The following is a 10,799-nucleotide window of genomic DNA, read 5'->3' as shown; positions in this document are numbered from 1 at the left end:
ATGAGAGCTACAAGAGGCACCTGACTCACACAGCCCACTGTGAGAGCAGTTCAGAGGTGCAGGGCTCACCAGAAAGGAATGAAGGCAGCCTGGCATTCCGTGGAGGAAGTTGGAGGTGGTGGACAGAGCAGACTGTAGTCAGGAGGGATCTGGACTCCTGGTGTGTTTTCTGAGTGCTCAGGTTGGAGCACGGGAATGCAAAAGGGAGATGTCGGAAGAAACCTGGGTGGAGCAGAGATTGTAGGACCTGGTGTGTGTGGGAGGAGGAGAAGGTGGAGCTGAGCAGGGACTGAAAATAGCGACCGAGTTGATGTGGAGCAGGGAGGAGACATCCAGTCAGTGTCAGCAGCAGTGCGCTGGAGACCTTTTGCTGGAAGGATACCTGGCAGGGAGGGATGTGAGTTCAGGTGGGGCAGGCTGAAGGATCATACAAAGAGTGGGGAAAAAAGGAGGAAATAACAGAGCTAGATTTGATACCAAGCGTTTGAATAGTGATGGTGCTGAAGAGGCAAGCCCTTGGGAACGTCTGATTGAGGGGGTGCAGTTCTGTTCCTTTGCTTTTTCCTTACCCAAACTCCCATGGTTCCAGTGCAGAAGACCTCCCCCCCCAGCTGTCCGGTGAGGTGTTTTCATCTTGCACTGAGAAACAGAGGAGATGGATGCCTGGCTAGAACTCCAATGAGAAGGGAGGCCTTGTAGGTCTGCTGCAGATTCCTTCCTGTTCTGGCTTGTTGCTATTTGCATCGTGGCAAGGCAACTTCGAAGCTGGTAGAAGCGCTCTGGGTTTCAGCAGTTCCTCCTGTTTGGCTGCAGTTGGCCCGGGGCAGCAGCATCGGTGTCCTTTGTCCCAGGCCTGGGATCCTGCTGCTCTGAGCAGGGTGAAACCCGAGAGTGGTATTTGTCACTTTCCCAAGACAAGGTGGGGCGTTGCAAGCCTAATTAAGAGCAGCTTTTAATTTCCTGGCATCTGGGGCTTGCAAGGAGGATCTCGGCTTTTATTTACTTCCACGGAGGAGTGAAGCTGTTCCTTTTAATCTCTGCATGCTAATAACCCTTCCCTGAGAAAGTCGGGGAACCATGAATCACCAGTGACTGGCCTCCTCAGTGTTTCACCCTGCCATGACGAGACTGAGCACGCTTCGGTGCCCAGTGAGGGCTGAATGTGCGCTGGGCACCTTCCCTTTTCCTGCATGTGAATTCTCTGCATCACAGGCTTTGTCAAAACGGCAAGCTGCATTTGCTTAACAAAACTAGCCAAGAAACTGGTTTCACTTGATTGTTAGGAGACCTGTGCACAGAGTTGGCATGCTTCTCAGTGCCTTTCAGGAGCCATATGAGTTAATGTGTACAAATGGATGTGGTTTTATTTTTCCAAAAGCCAGATATTCTGGATGTGCTGCTGCCCAGAAGTTGAAATACTGCAGGCTATTTCACCCTTATCCTTCTCTCTCTGTACTGTAACCTTCTGTCTTGTGAATCCTGGATGGTGACTAGGGGCGTAAGGACTTGTGCTAGAGTGGTAATAGCTGAGAAAAAGCTCAGTTATGGAAAAAAGAGCCAATACAACTCTTGGACATGCAAACAAGAGAACAGGAAAGAGGAAGAAGGAAATAATTTTATGTTCTAGGGCCTAAAAATAAGTATTGACCATTAATAGTCATTTCTCAGTGAGCTCCGAGGTGTGTGGTCGGCTTTGTTTTTGCACAGTGTATAGGTGTGTGCCCTGTGTGGATCTGGAAAGGAGCTCAGTTCAAAGGAGCGTAAAAGTGAGGTAAAAAAGCGTACTGGGAGATGAGGTTCAGTGAAGCAAAGGGTTCATGAAGATTTTGGTGCTGTGGCCTAAACGGTGGTACTTCTTACCAAATCTTCCCTTTCATTGGTTTTGTGCAATGAAGTGAATCAATGAATCAATGGAAATACCTACTCAGTCTCTCCTTTGGGTTCAGCTCCTCTTAGTATTGTGTAAACTTCTAGATATGTCTCTGTATAACGTCAATAATGTCTTCCATACCTTTGGGTACATCAGCTGCATTTGCACCTTTGAAGTTTTTCTTATTCCTCAGTGACAACTCCTAGCATAGGTTCACCTTCCCTTGGTCCTGTTCCAGGCCCCTAAAGAATAAATACAGCATCACAGTGGCCCTGCAGATCATTTGATCGTTACCTGATCTGCTTGCATGTAAGATCTCTCTTTATTCCCTTTGACTATTTTCTGAGCACCTGCCAGGAATAATTTGGGGGATGTCTCAGTAGTACTTAGCGCTAAAGGCAGGACTAGGTGAACCTCTTTAGGTCCATGAAATTCCTGAATTTAATGGAATCACAGAATGGATGAGGTTGGAAGGGGGCTCTGGAGGTCATCTGGTCCATTCCCCCTGCTCAAGCAGGGCCACCTAGAGCAGCTTGCCCAGGACCACGTCCAGGTGGGTTTTGAAGATCTCCACGGGGTGAGACTCCACAGGCTCTCTGGGCAACCTGTGCCAGTGCTCTGTCACCTGCACAACAAAATGTTTCTTGACAATCAGAGGGAATCTCTTGTGTTCCAGTTCGTGCCTGTTGTCTGTTGTGCTGGCAGCCAGGCACCGGTGACAAGAGCATGGCTCCATCGTCTTTGCACCCTCCCTTCAGGTGTTTCTAGACATGGGTAAGATTCCCCTGAGCCTCTTCTTCTGCAGGCTCAACAGTCTCAGCTCTCTCAGGCTCTCCTCACAGGAGAGGTGCTGCTTCCTCATATTTTAGGCCTTAGCTGGACTCTCTCCAGTATGCCCGTTTGTCTCTTGTACTGGGAAGCCCAGAACTGGACGCAGCCCTCCAGATGTGACCTCAGCAGTGCTGGGCAGGATCACCTTCCTTGACCTGCTGGCAATGCTTTGCCTAACGCAGCCAAGGATACCCTTAGTCTCTTAGTGACAAGGGCACACTGCTGGCTCCAGGGTCTTTTCTGCCAAGCTGCTTTCCAGGCGGGTGTCCCCCTGCATGCCCTGGTGCCCAGGGTTCTTCCTCTCCAGGCACAGGGCCTTTTGAGATCCTTGTCAGTCCACCTCTCCAGCCTGTCACGGTCCTTCTGGGTGGCTGCACAGTCCTGTGGGGTGTCCAACCACTCTCCCCAGTTTCATGCCAGCTTACTGATGGTGCGCTCTGTCCCATTGTCCAGATTATTAATGGAGATGTTAAATAGGAGCGGACCCAGCATTAACCCCTGGGGCACTCCTGCGCCTTACTGGCCTCCAACTAGCCTTTGCACCACTGACCACCTTCTGAGCCCCGCTGTTCAGTTCAGCCAGTTCTCGATCCACCTCGCTGTCTGCTCGTCCAGCCCATACATCATCAGCATCTCCATGAGGGAGTTTTGGGCACGAGGCTCTCCCTGCCATCCGTCCGGCTGGTTGTTTCCTTATAGAAGCTTATCAGGTTGGTCAGGTGTGGCTTCGCCCTGGTGAATCTGTGCTGACTGCTCCTGTTGATTTTCTTCTCCTTCACCTGTGTGGAAATAGTTGCCAGGATGAACTGCTCCATCACCTTCCCTGGGATCGAGGTGAGGCTGACCAGCCTGTAGTTCTTTAGGTCCTCCTTCCTGCCCTTCGTGAAGATAGGAGTGGCATTTGCTTTCCTCCAGTCTTTGGGCACTTGATTTCGTAACATTGCTTCACTGTCTGCCTGACAGAAACTTGAATGAGGCAGGGCACAGTGATGAAAGATCGTGGTGGATCGTGAGACGTGTGTGCTGTGGCAGAGGGATGTGGTGGCCTGCAGAGCTCTTGCATTGCAAGGTCCGTTGTGGCTTCAGACTCCGCCTTCTTCCATTTCTAGCTCAAGGTATTTAACGCGGTGTGTCCGAGCTAATCCCCAGAGAGCTACTCTGGCACCTTCCAATTTGTGCTCTTCCTGTTCAGAGGAATTGTTTTTGTCTGCTGTGTCTGAGAATCTCCTGCTGTCTCCTTCCACATAGGGACATTCAACTCTTCTTAAAAACATTTTCAGTCCACCAAATGCACTTCTATGAACACCAAGATTAGGATTTGCTATACTCTGAATACCCTGCTCTGTACCAAGTCATAAACTTGATGTTGTCTGCCTTGTCTCAGTTTCAGGATTAGAGTTTATTTGTGGTTTTGTTTGTTTGCTCTGGCTTTTTTTGTTGTTGTTGTTGTTTTTTGTTGTTGTTTTTTATCGTGCATCTCAAAGTCACTTACAGTGCTGGAGATGTCAGTTGTGTATCTGTATAGGGTAATATAATTTCTGCCTCAAGAAAATACTTTCCCCCTTGAAACAATTGGAACAGGTATTTGTCTATCTCCTGACATTGTTCTCCTTTGCTAACATTTGTGGCATTACGGATAAGTATTTTTTTATTATTATTATTGCTGTAATTGCTACCTCACCTTTCTTTGGTCAGAAGATGGTTTGGAAGAGGAGAACTAGGTGGGTGCATCAGGTCCCTTTGTAAGCCTGCAGTGGTGGAGACTGGAAAAGGCCATTCCTGAGAGGCTGGTGTTCTGGGAAAGGAGTGGGTGGGAAGAGATAAAAGGTAGAATTGGTAAGAAAAGGGACAGGTCTTTGGATAGTACTTGGGGTGTGTTATGTTTTGCTGCTTCATCTGTCGCCAGAGTCCTGTCCCATGAAGTGCTCTCAGTAGATCTTTCCAGATGAATGTTCCTGCAGGATTTCAGTGGAAGATGTCACTGGGTAAGCAGGGTGTGTTGGTGGCACTCTTCCAGCCCGCCTGTACAGGACTCAGGTTAGAGGCTGCTTGTGCTCTGGTTTCAGCAGGGCCCCTCTGCTTAAGGGTTTATATGGTGGTGTTTCTTCCTTTGAGATGCACTCTGAGACCGTGAATTGCTGCAGTCAGTGAAAACCCCCACAGCTGTACAGGAGCAAAGTGTTAATTGTGGTGATCTAATTCTGGCTTGGGGATTTCCTTTCTGCAGCCCTGAATTAGTTTGTCATTTCATTTGGACCAGAGATTTCACTTCGCTTCTGCATTAAATGCTTGGGCATTCTTGGTGTTTGCAGTCGTACAGTTGCTGCATTCTACCCCTGAGGGGGCTGCATTCCTCAGTCCCCGATTAAATGCCTGGGATGAAGCAGCTGGTGCGCCTTTGGCTCAGAGACAGCTTGCTTTGTCTTAGCTGGAATGTGTCCCTGATGCTTAAGTACTTTTATATATTTGAAATGCATTCCTCAGGGCCTGATATGTGGGGTTAAATAGTCGGAAATCCGGCCAGTCTGCATTACGCAGGGCTGTGTGGATGCAGCCAGGGAGCAGCCTGCCTGCGTAGGTCTCCTCTCCAGCTCTGGTATGTGCGGGGGCATGCGGAGCCACTGCGTGCTGTCCTCTCCTGTCCCATGAGCCAGGAGGAGCCAGGGCCTTGCGCGTGGGTCTCCCCTGCTGCACACCGGTGTCTCCATGTTGTGTTCTGCCTGGGGCGGGAGGGTGGGGAGCGGCCCCATGTCACGTATGGGGGCTGGTGGGGAGGAGAGCCCATTGCTGTCCTTGCTGAAGCCCTAGGGAATGGTGACCTCTCTGTGGGGGTCTGGCTGCAAATGCAAGCCTGGCCAAAGGCTCGTGTGGCTGGTGTTTGGCTGTTGCAGAGGATCAGCTGCTTCTCCTTGGGACTCTGCTGCCTTTTGGGTGTTTGTGATTATGTGCTTGTGGTCAGAAGAGGCTAAAGCTAGCTTAGCAAACGAGTGGAGAATGGAACACCGCTATAATTGGAGGTGGTTATTTGGGAGGATCCCTTGTTTGGGATGGCAGAGAGATGAGTCTCCACTGCCTGTAGTCTTGTCACATGCTCGCTCAGGTAAGTCCGACGGAGTAACCTGACAGCAGGCACAGGGACCTCTGAGGAATGTCCTGGTGTGAGGGTATACCTGAGTGGTGGTACTGAAGCCTTTCCCTTGGCATCAGGGCTTCCCCATACGGCTGGAGCGCGGCCTCTCCACTGAAGCTCCACACTGTTCTCATCTCTCAGTGGTGATGATCATTTTTTTGACCTCTGCTTCTGTTAAGTCCATAAAGCTCACTATATTTCAGATGGGAATGATTCTTTTTCTTGCTTCAAGACATTCTGGCAATATATATTGTTTGGATCATTTCTCTCAGGATAGGGAAAGATGTGTCTAGAATTTACTGCTCTGGTGGTGAAACTTAGTGCTATCTGGTGGTGCTTGGGTCTTCTCAAGTGGACTGACTCCTGCTCTGCCGGGAGAGCTGCACAGTCCTGGGGCTGACGTCCTGCCTGCATTGTTTGGCTATGGGACAGAAGTCTTTCTGGTTCTTTGGCCTCACCTGTAAGGGGTTGGCTTTGAGCACAGTGATTTGGAAGGACTGAGTTTAACCTTAAAGCCGAGCAACATTGAAGTGCTTTGCTTTGTAGTTTTTTTGCTCCCAGCTCTCCTTGAATCTCTCCCATACAGCTGGCTTCCCTAGAGGCAGTCGCACTGGTACGGTCATCAAAGACCAAAGACCATCTCTTTCTTTTATCACAGACATAAGAGGAGGAACCCCAGTTCTGTTAACATTTCTATTGCTAGATCTGACACGTGCTCCAGCATACTGCCACCTTGGCAGTGGAGCGCACGGCAGTCTCTTGCTGCCTCCATAGGCAATGCTTTAGATGTAAAGCCCATGTTAACCAGGACAATGTGAATGAAGCATAAGGCTCAAATATGCGGCCTGGTTTTTCTGTGAAAATTTTGAGGAGCTGCTCAAGCTGCTGTATTTCACTGATGACATCTCCGGCCTGTGGTGGCTGAGTCCTCTGTGTTTGTTCTGGTTGGAGATGAACACAGAACGTTGCTGCGTGTTCCTGGGACCCCAGCCCATGATAGCATGGAAAGCATGGGAAACCAGGCCCTGGTCTTGCTCATGAATCACCAGGAGCATTGCAATTATTTTCCTGCTACACAGTCAATCCTGCCTTTAATTAAACATGTGCTGACCCGCTGAAGGCAGTGGGACTGTACCAGCAGGGTTTGACAGCTGGACTTGAAATTATCCTAAGAGTAATGAGATCATAGAATCATGGAATGGTTTTGGTTGGAAGGGACCTTAAAGATCATGTAATTCTAATCCCCCTGTCATGGGTAGTGACACTTCCCACTAGAGCAGGCTGCTGAAAGCCCCATCCAACATGGCCTTGAGCACTTACAGGGATGAGGCATCCACAGCTTCCCTGGGCAACTTGTTCCACTGCCTCAACAACCTCTGAGTAAATAATTTCTTCCTTATATCTAATGTAAATCTACCCCCTTCTAGTGTAAAGCCATTGTTCCTTGTCCTGTCGCTCCACTCCCTGACAAAGAGTCCATCCCCAGCTTTCCTGTAGCCCCCTTTAGGTATTAGAAGGCTGTTACAAGGTCTTCTGCAGGCTGAACAACCCCAACTCCTTCAGCCGGTCTTTGTAGGAGAGGTACTCCAGCCCCTTGATCATCTTTGTGGCCCTCTTCTGGACTCATTCTAATACTTCCATGTCCTTATGCTGGGGGTCCCAGCTCTGAACACGGTACTCTAGGTGAGGTCTCATGAGAGCAGAGTAGCAGGGAATTATCACTTCCCTCAATCTGCTTTCGATGTAGCCCAGGATATGGTTGGTTTTCTGGGCTGTGAGCGCACGTTGCTGGCTCATGTTGAGCTTCTCATCCACCAGCACCCCCAGGCCCTTCTCCTCAGGGCTGCTCTCAAGCCATTCTTCACCCAGCCGGTATTTGTGCTTGCAATTGCCGTGGCCCAGATGCAGGACCTTGCACTTGGCCTTGTTGAACCTCATGAGGTTTGCACAGGTCCACCTCTTGAGCCTGTCAAGGTCCTTCTGGATGGCGTTCCTTGCCTCCAGCAGGGGAAACTTCACAGTGCAGCAGAGTTACTCAGGCACTATTGGTTTACTCACTCCTTATAGCAAAATCACCCAGTCCAAACACCTCTCTGGCTCTGGGCCTTTGCGTCTGAGGCAGCCTGTGGGTCACAGGTTGTTTTTGAGGAAATGGGAAGATGTCTGAAATGTGCTGTTTGGCTAGCTGAACTTAGGAACACCCTAATAGTTTTGACTGCAGAAGCAAGAAGGTTTTGTGCAATTCTGGTGTGAACGCCATATTTACAGTGTAGACCCAGTTCCTTTAGATATACAAGTCTCCAGATATATACGTTGTCATTGCCTTCTTACAAAAACATTGGCCTTTGTGTCAGATCATTGTGGCTCCGTGGCTGTCTAAGTTGGGTGTCTGACTCCTCTTCCTCTGGCATGCACCTGGCTCCCCCAAGTGCTGCTGAGCCTGAGAAATGCTGCATCTTTGTAAAGCGTTTATTGAAGTCTGCTTAAAGCATGCTTGGCTGAGGAGACAAACGTCCCTGCAGCCTGGTAGCTCTGGACAGCCACCTCCTGTCTGCTGTGTGCAGGAGGGGTTCTGGCACTGAGGCAGCCCCCATGAGCAGCCTGCTGCTTCTTGTGAGAAAATGGGAGAGGAGCCGGCACGTGCATCGCCCTCGTCCCTCCCCTCCTGGCCGCCATGGAGATGGCTCTCCTGCAGGCACAGGCAGGAGCGTGAGGCTGGCCATCAGAGGAGAGCAGCAAGGTGACAGCGGGGAACAAAGGCACCTGTGTCCTGGTCCCCATCCCCACCCAGGCAGTAGGCACGGTGCCCTTGGCAGGGCTGACGTTTGGGTTGTGAAACGGAAGAAACGTGTCTGTGCAGACATGTGGACAGCTCCGTGGCTATGTGAACGTCAATATGGGGAATACAAAGGGGGTCTCCTTGCATTAGCAGCAGTTGAGTGGAGAGCACCCAACCAGCACCCCCAGGTCCTTTTCCTCCGCACAGCTTTCCATCTGCTGCCCCAGGCCTGTAGCGCTGTATGGGGTTGTTGTTACCAAAGTGCAGGACCCAGCACTTAGCCATGCTGAACGTCCCATTGATGTCTGCCCATCGACCCATCCTGTCCAGGTCCCTCTGCAGGCCCTTCCTCCCCTCTGGCAGATCAACACACGAAGCAGGGGGCCAGGTCCACTGTGCCTCTCCTGCACAGGCAGTTGTGGTGGCTGGGGTCACCCAGCACTGCCCCTGTGCAGGAGAGGGGGTTGTCCCCCTGCCGAGCGGGGCTGCCTGTTAATCCTGTTTGGGGAATGGTTGGCTTTCCAGGTCTGCCCTCAGGATTTTGTTGTTTCTGGGAAATGGCATAGCTGAGTGGTATTTCAAAGGGTTTGTTCTGATCCTTTTATTCATTGTCCTTTCTACTTTTTTTTTTTTTTTTTTCATTTTCCACCTCTTGATCTGACCAAGTGAACAGCGAGAGGAGGCATGGCTCTGCTAAGCGTTGCACTTCAGCAGAAAGGAAGCCCTTGGGGGTGGTGTCCAAATTCCCAGCATCACTATTTGAATACTGTGGTTCTCCAAGCTAACCCAGTAGCTCCTTTAACCTTTTGTTCACATCCTGGGGCTTTGCCACAGCCTCAGTAGTAATGCTGGGAGCTTTGTGGATGTGAAAGTAGACAGAGGCAGGATTAAAGTTCGGAAAAGTAAGCCATTTCAGCAAACTGAAGAAACACAACTTAGGTGGAGGTATGCTAATTGCAGAGACTAGGTAGGAGCCTCAGACATTTTCTAGGGCCTCTAGACAAGCAATAGTTTATAAGGGCTTTTTAGGATTTTGCTGTGTATGTGTTGTGTGCAACTTTGCATGTACTTGATGGTTGTGTTGCCATTCAGAGGGAACATGACAACTAGAAAAATGGGCCGACAGGAGTCTCATGCAGTTCAACAAAGAAAAACGCCGAGTTCTGCACCCAGGGAGGAATAATCTCACACCATTACAGTCAAGGAAATGCCCACCAAAAGAAGCTTTGTGGCAATACCAGGGGGTCCTGATAGACAAGGAGTTGATCCACAGATAGGAAGAGCATTGACTGCAGGTCACGAGAGGTGGTCCTTCTGCTCTGCTCAGCACTGGTGAAGACATATCTGTTGTCAGAGTGGGTCTTCTCAGTGCAGAAAATACATGGACAGACAAGATTGTGTCCAGTGTAGGGACACAAAGATGGTTAAGGTTAAAGGACTGGAGCATCTGTGATACAGGGAGAAGCTGAGAGAATTGGGACTGTTCACCCTGGAGAAGAGAAGGCTGAGAGGAAATTTACAAATGTACATAACCTGTCAGGGAGTAAAGAAGATGGAGCTAGACTTCTCAGTAGTGTCCAGTGACAGGGAAAAGAGGTGATGGGCAAAGAGTGAAATAGAGGAAATTCAGTTTAAACATAATGAAACGTTTTTTTTTCTTTTTTTCTTTTTTAACTGAAAGCATTGTTGAACACTGAAACACGTTGTCCAGTGAGTTTGCAAAATGGCCATCCTTGGAGATATTCAAAACCCAACTGGACACAGCCCTGGGAAACCTGCTGTAGCTGACCCTGCCTCGGGCAATGGTTGGATAAGCTGATCTTGATAGATCCATTCCAACTGCAAACATGCTTTGATTCTGCTGGACCTGCCCCAGTGATGCGAATTCCCTTTTTGAGAGAACTACTGTGTTTGAAAATCTGCATCCTTCACTTACTCACCTTGCTATGTGCTCTTTTGCAGTTTGGCAGACACTGGCTGTCTAGAAGCTTATTGTGCTGTCTAATGTTGCTGGAAGCTCTATGCTGGTATCCATAGGCAGTGGGGTGTCTGCCTCTAGCTGACTGATAGAGGTTGTGCGCGAAGGTAGGGGTGACTGGCTCTGTTCCTTCTCTTGCAGAACAGGAGAAGGCTGAGGCAACTTGTCTTGGAGTTGGATGGTCAGCGTTCCTCAAGTGTTGGAGGGAAAT

The 10,799-nt window shown here is 49.7% G+C and overlaps 1 protein-coding gene across 1 annotated transcript in view; it reads left to right on the top strand.

The window, feature by feature from the left end:
• Positions 1 to 295: 295 nt before the first annotated feature.
• SCRIB (scribble planar cell polarity protein) overlaps positions 296 to 10,799 on the top strand; it is a 113,606-nt gene continuing 103,102 nt past the window's right edge. Inside the window, exon 1 of the mRNA XM_035318143.1 lies at positions 296 to 397. Within this exon, the coding sequence (XP_035174034.1) occupies positions 311 to 397 (87 nt within the window). The 5' untranslated portion in view covers positions 296 to 310. The remainder of the gene's footprint in view (positions 398 to 10,799) is intronic.

Source organism: Oxyura jamaicensis, chromosome 2, assembly GCF_011077185.1.
Source record: "Oxyura jamaicensis isolate SHBP4307 breed ruddy duck chromosome 2, BPBGC_Ojam_1.0, whole genome shotgun sequence".
In the NCBI taxonomy this organism is placed as follows: domain Eukaryota; kingdom Metazoa; phylum Chordata; class Aves; order Anseriformes; family Anatidae; genus Oxyura; species Oxyura jamaicensis.
Note: the sequence above shows the minus strand (reverse complement) of the source record. Positions and strands in the feature narration are given on the sequence as shown.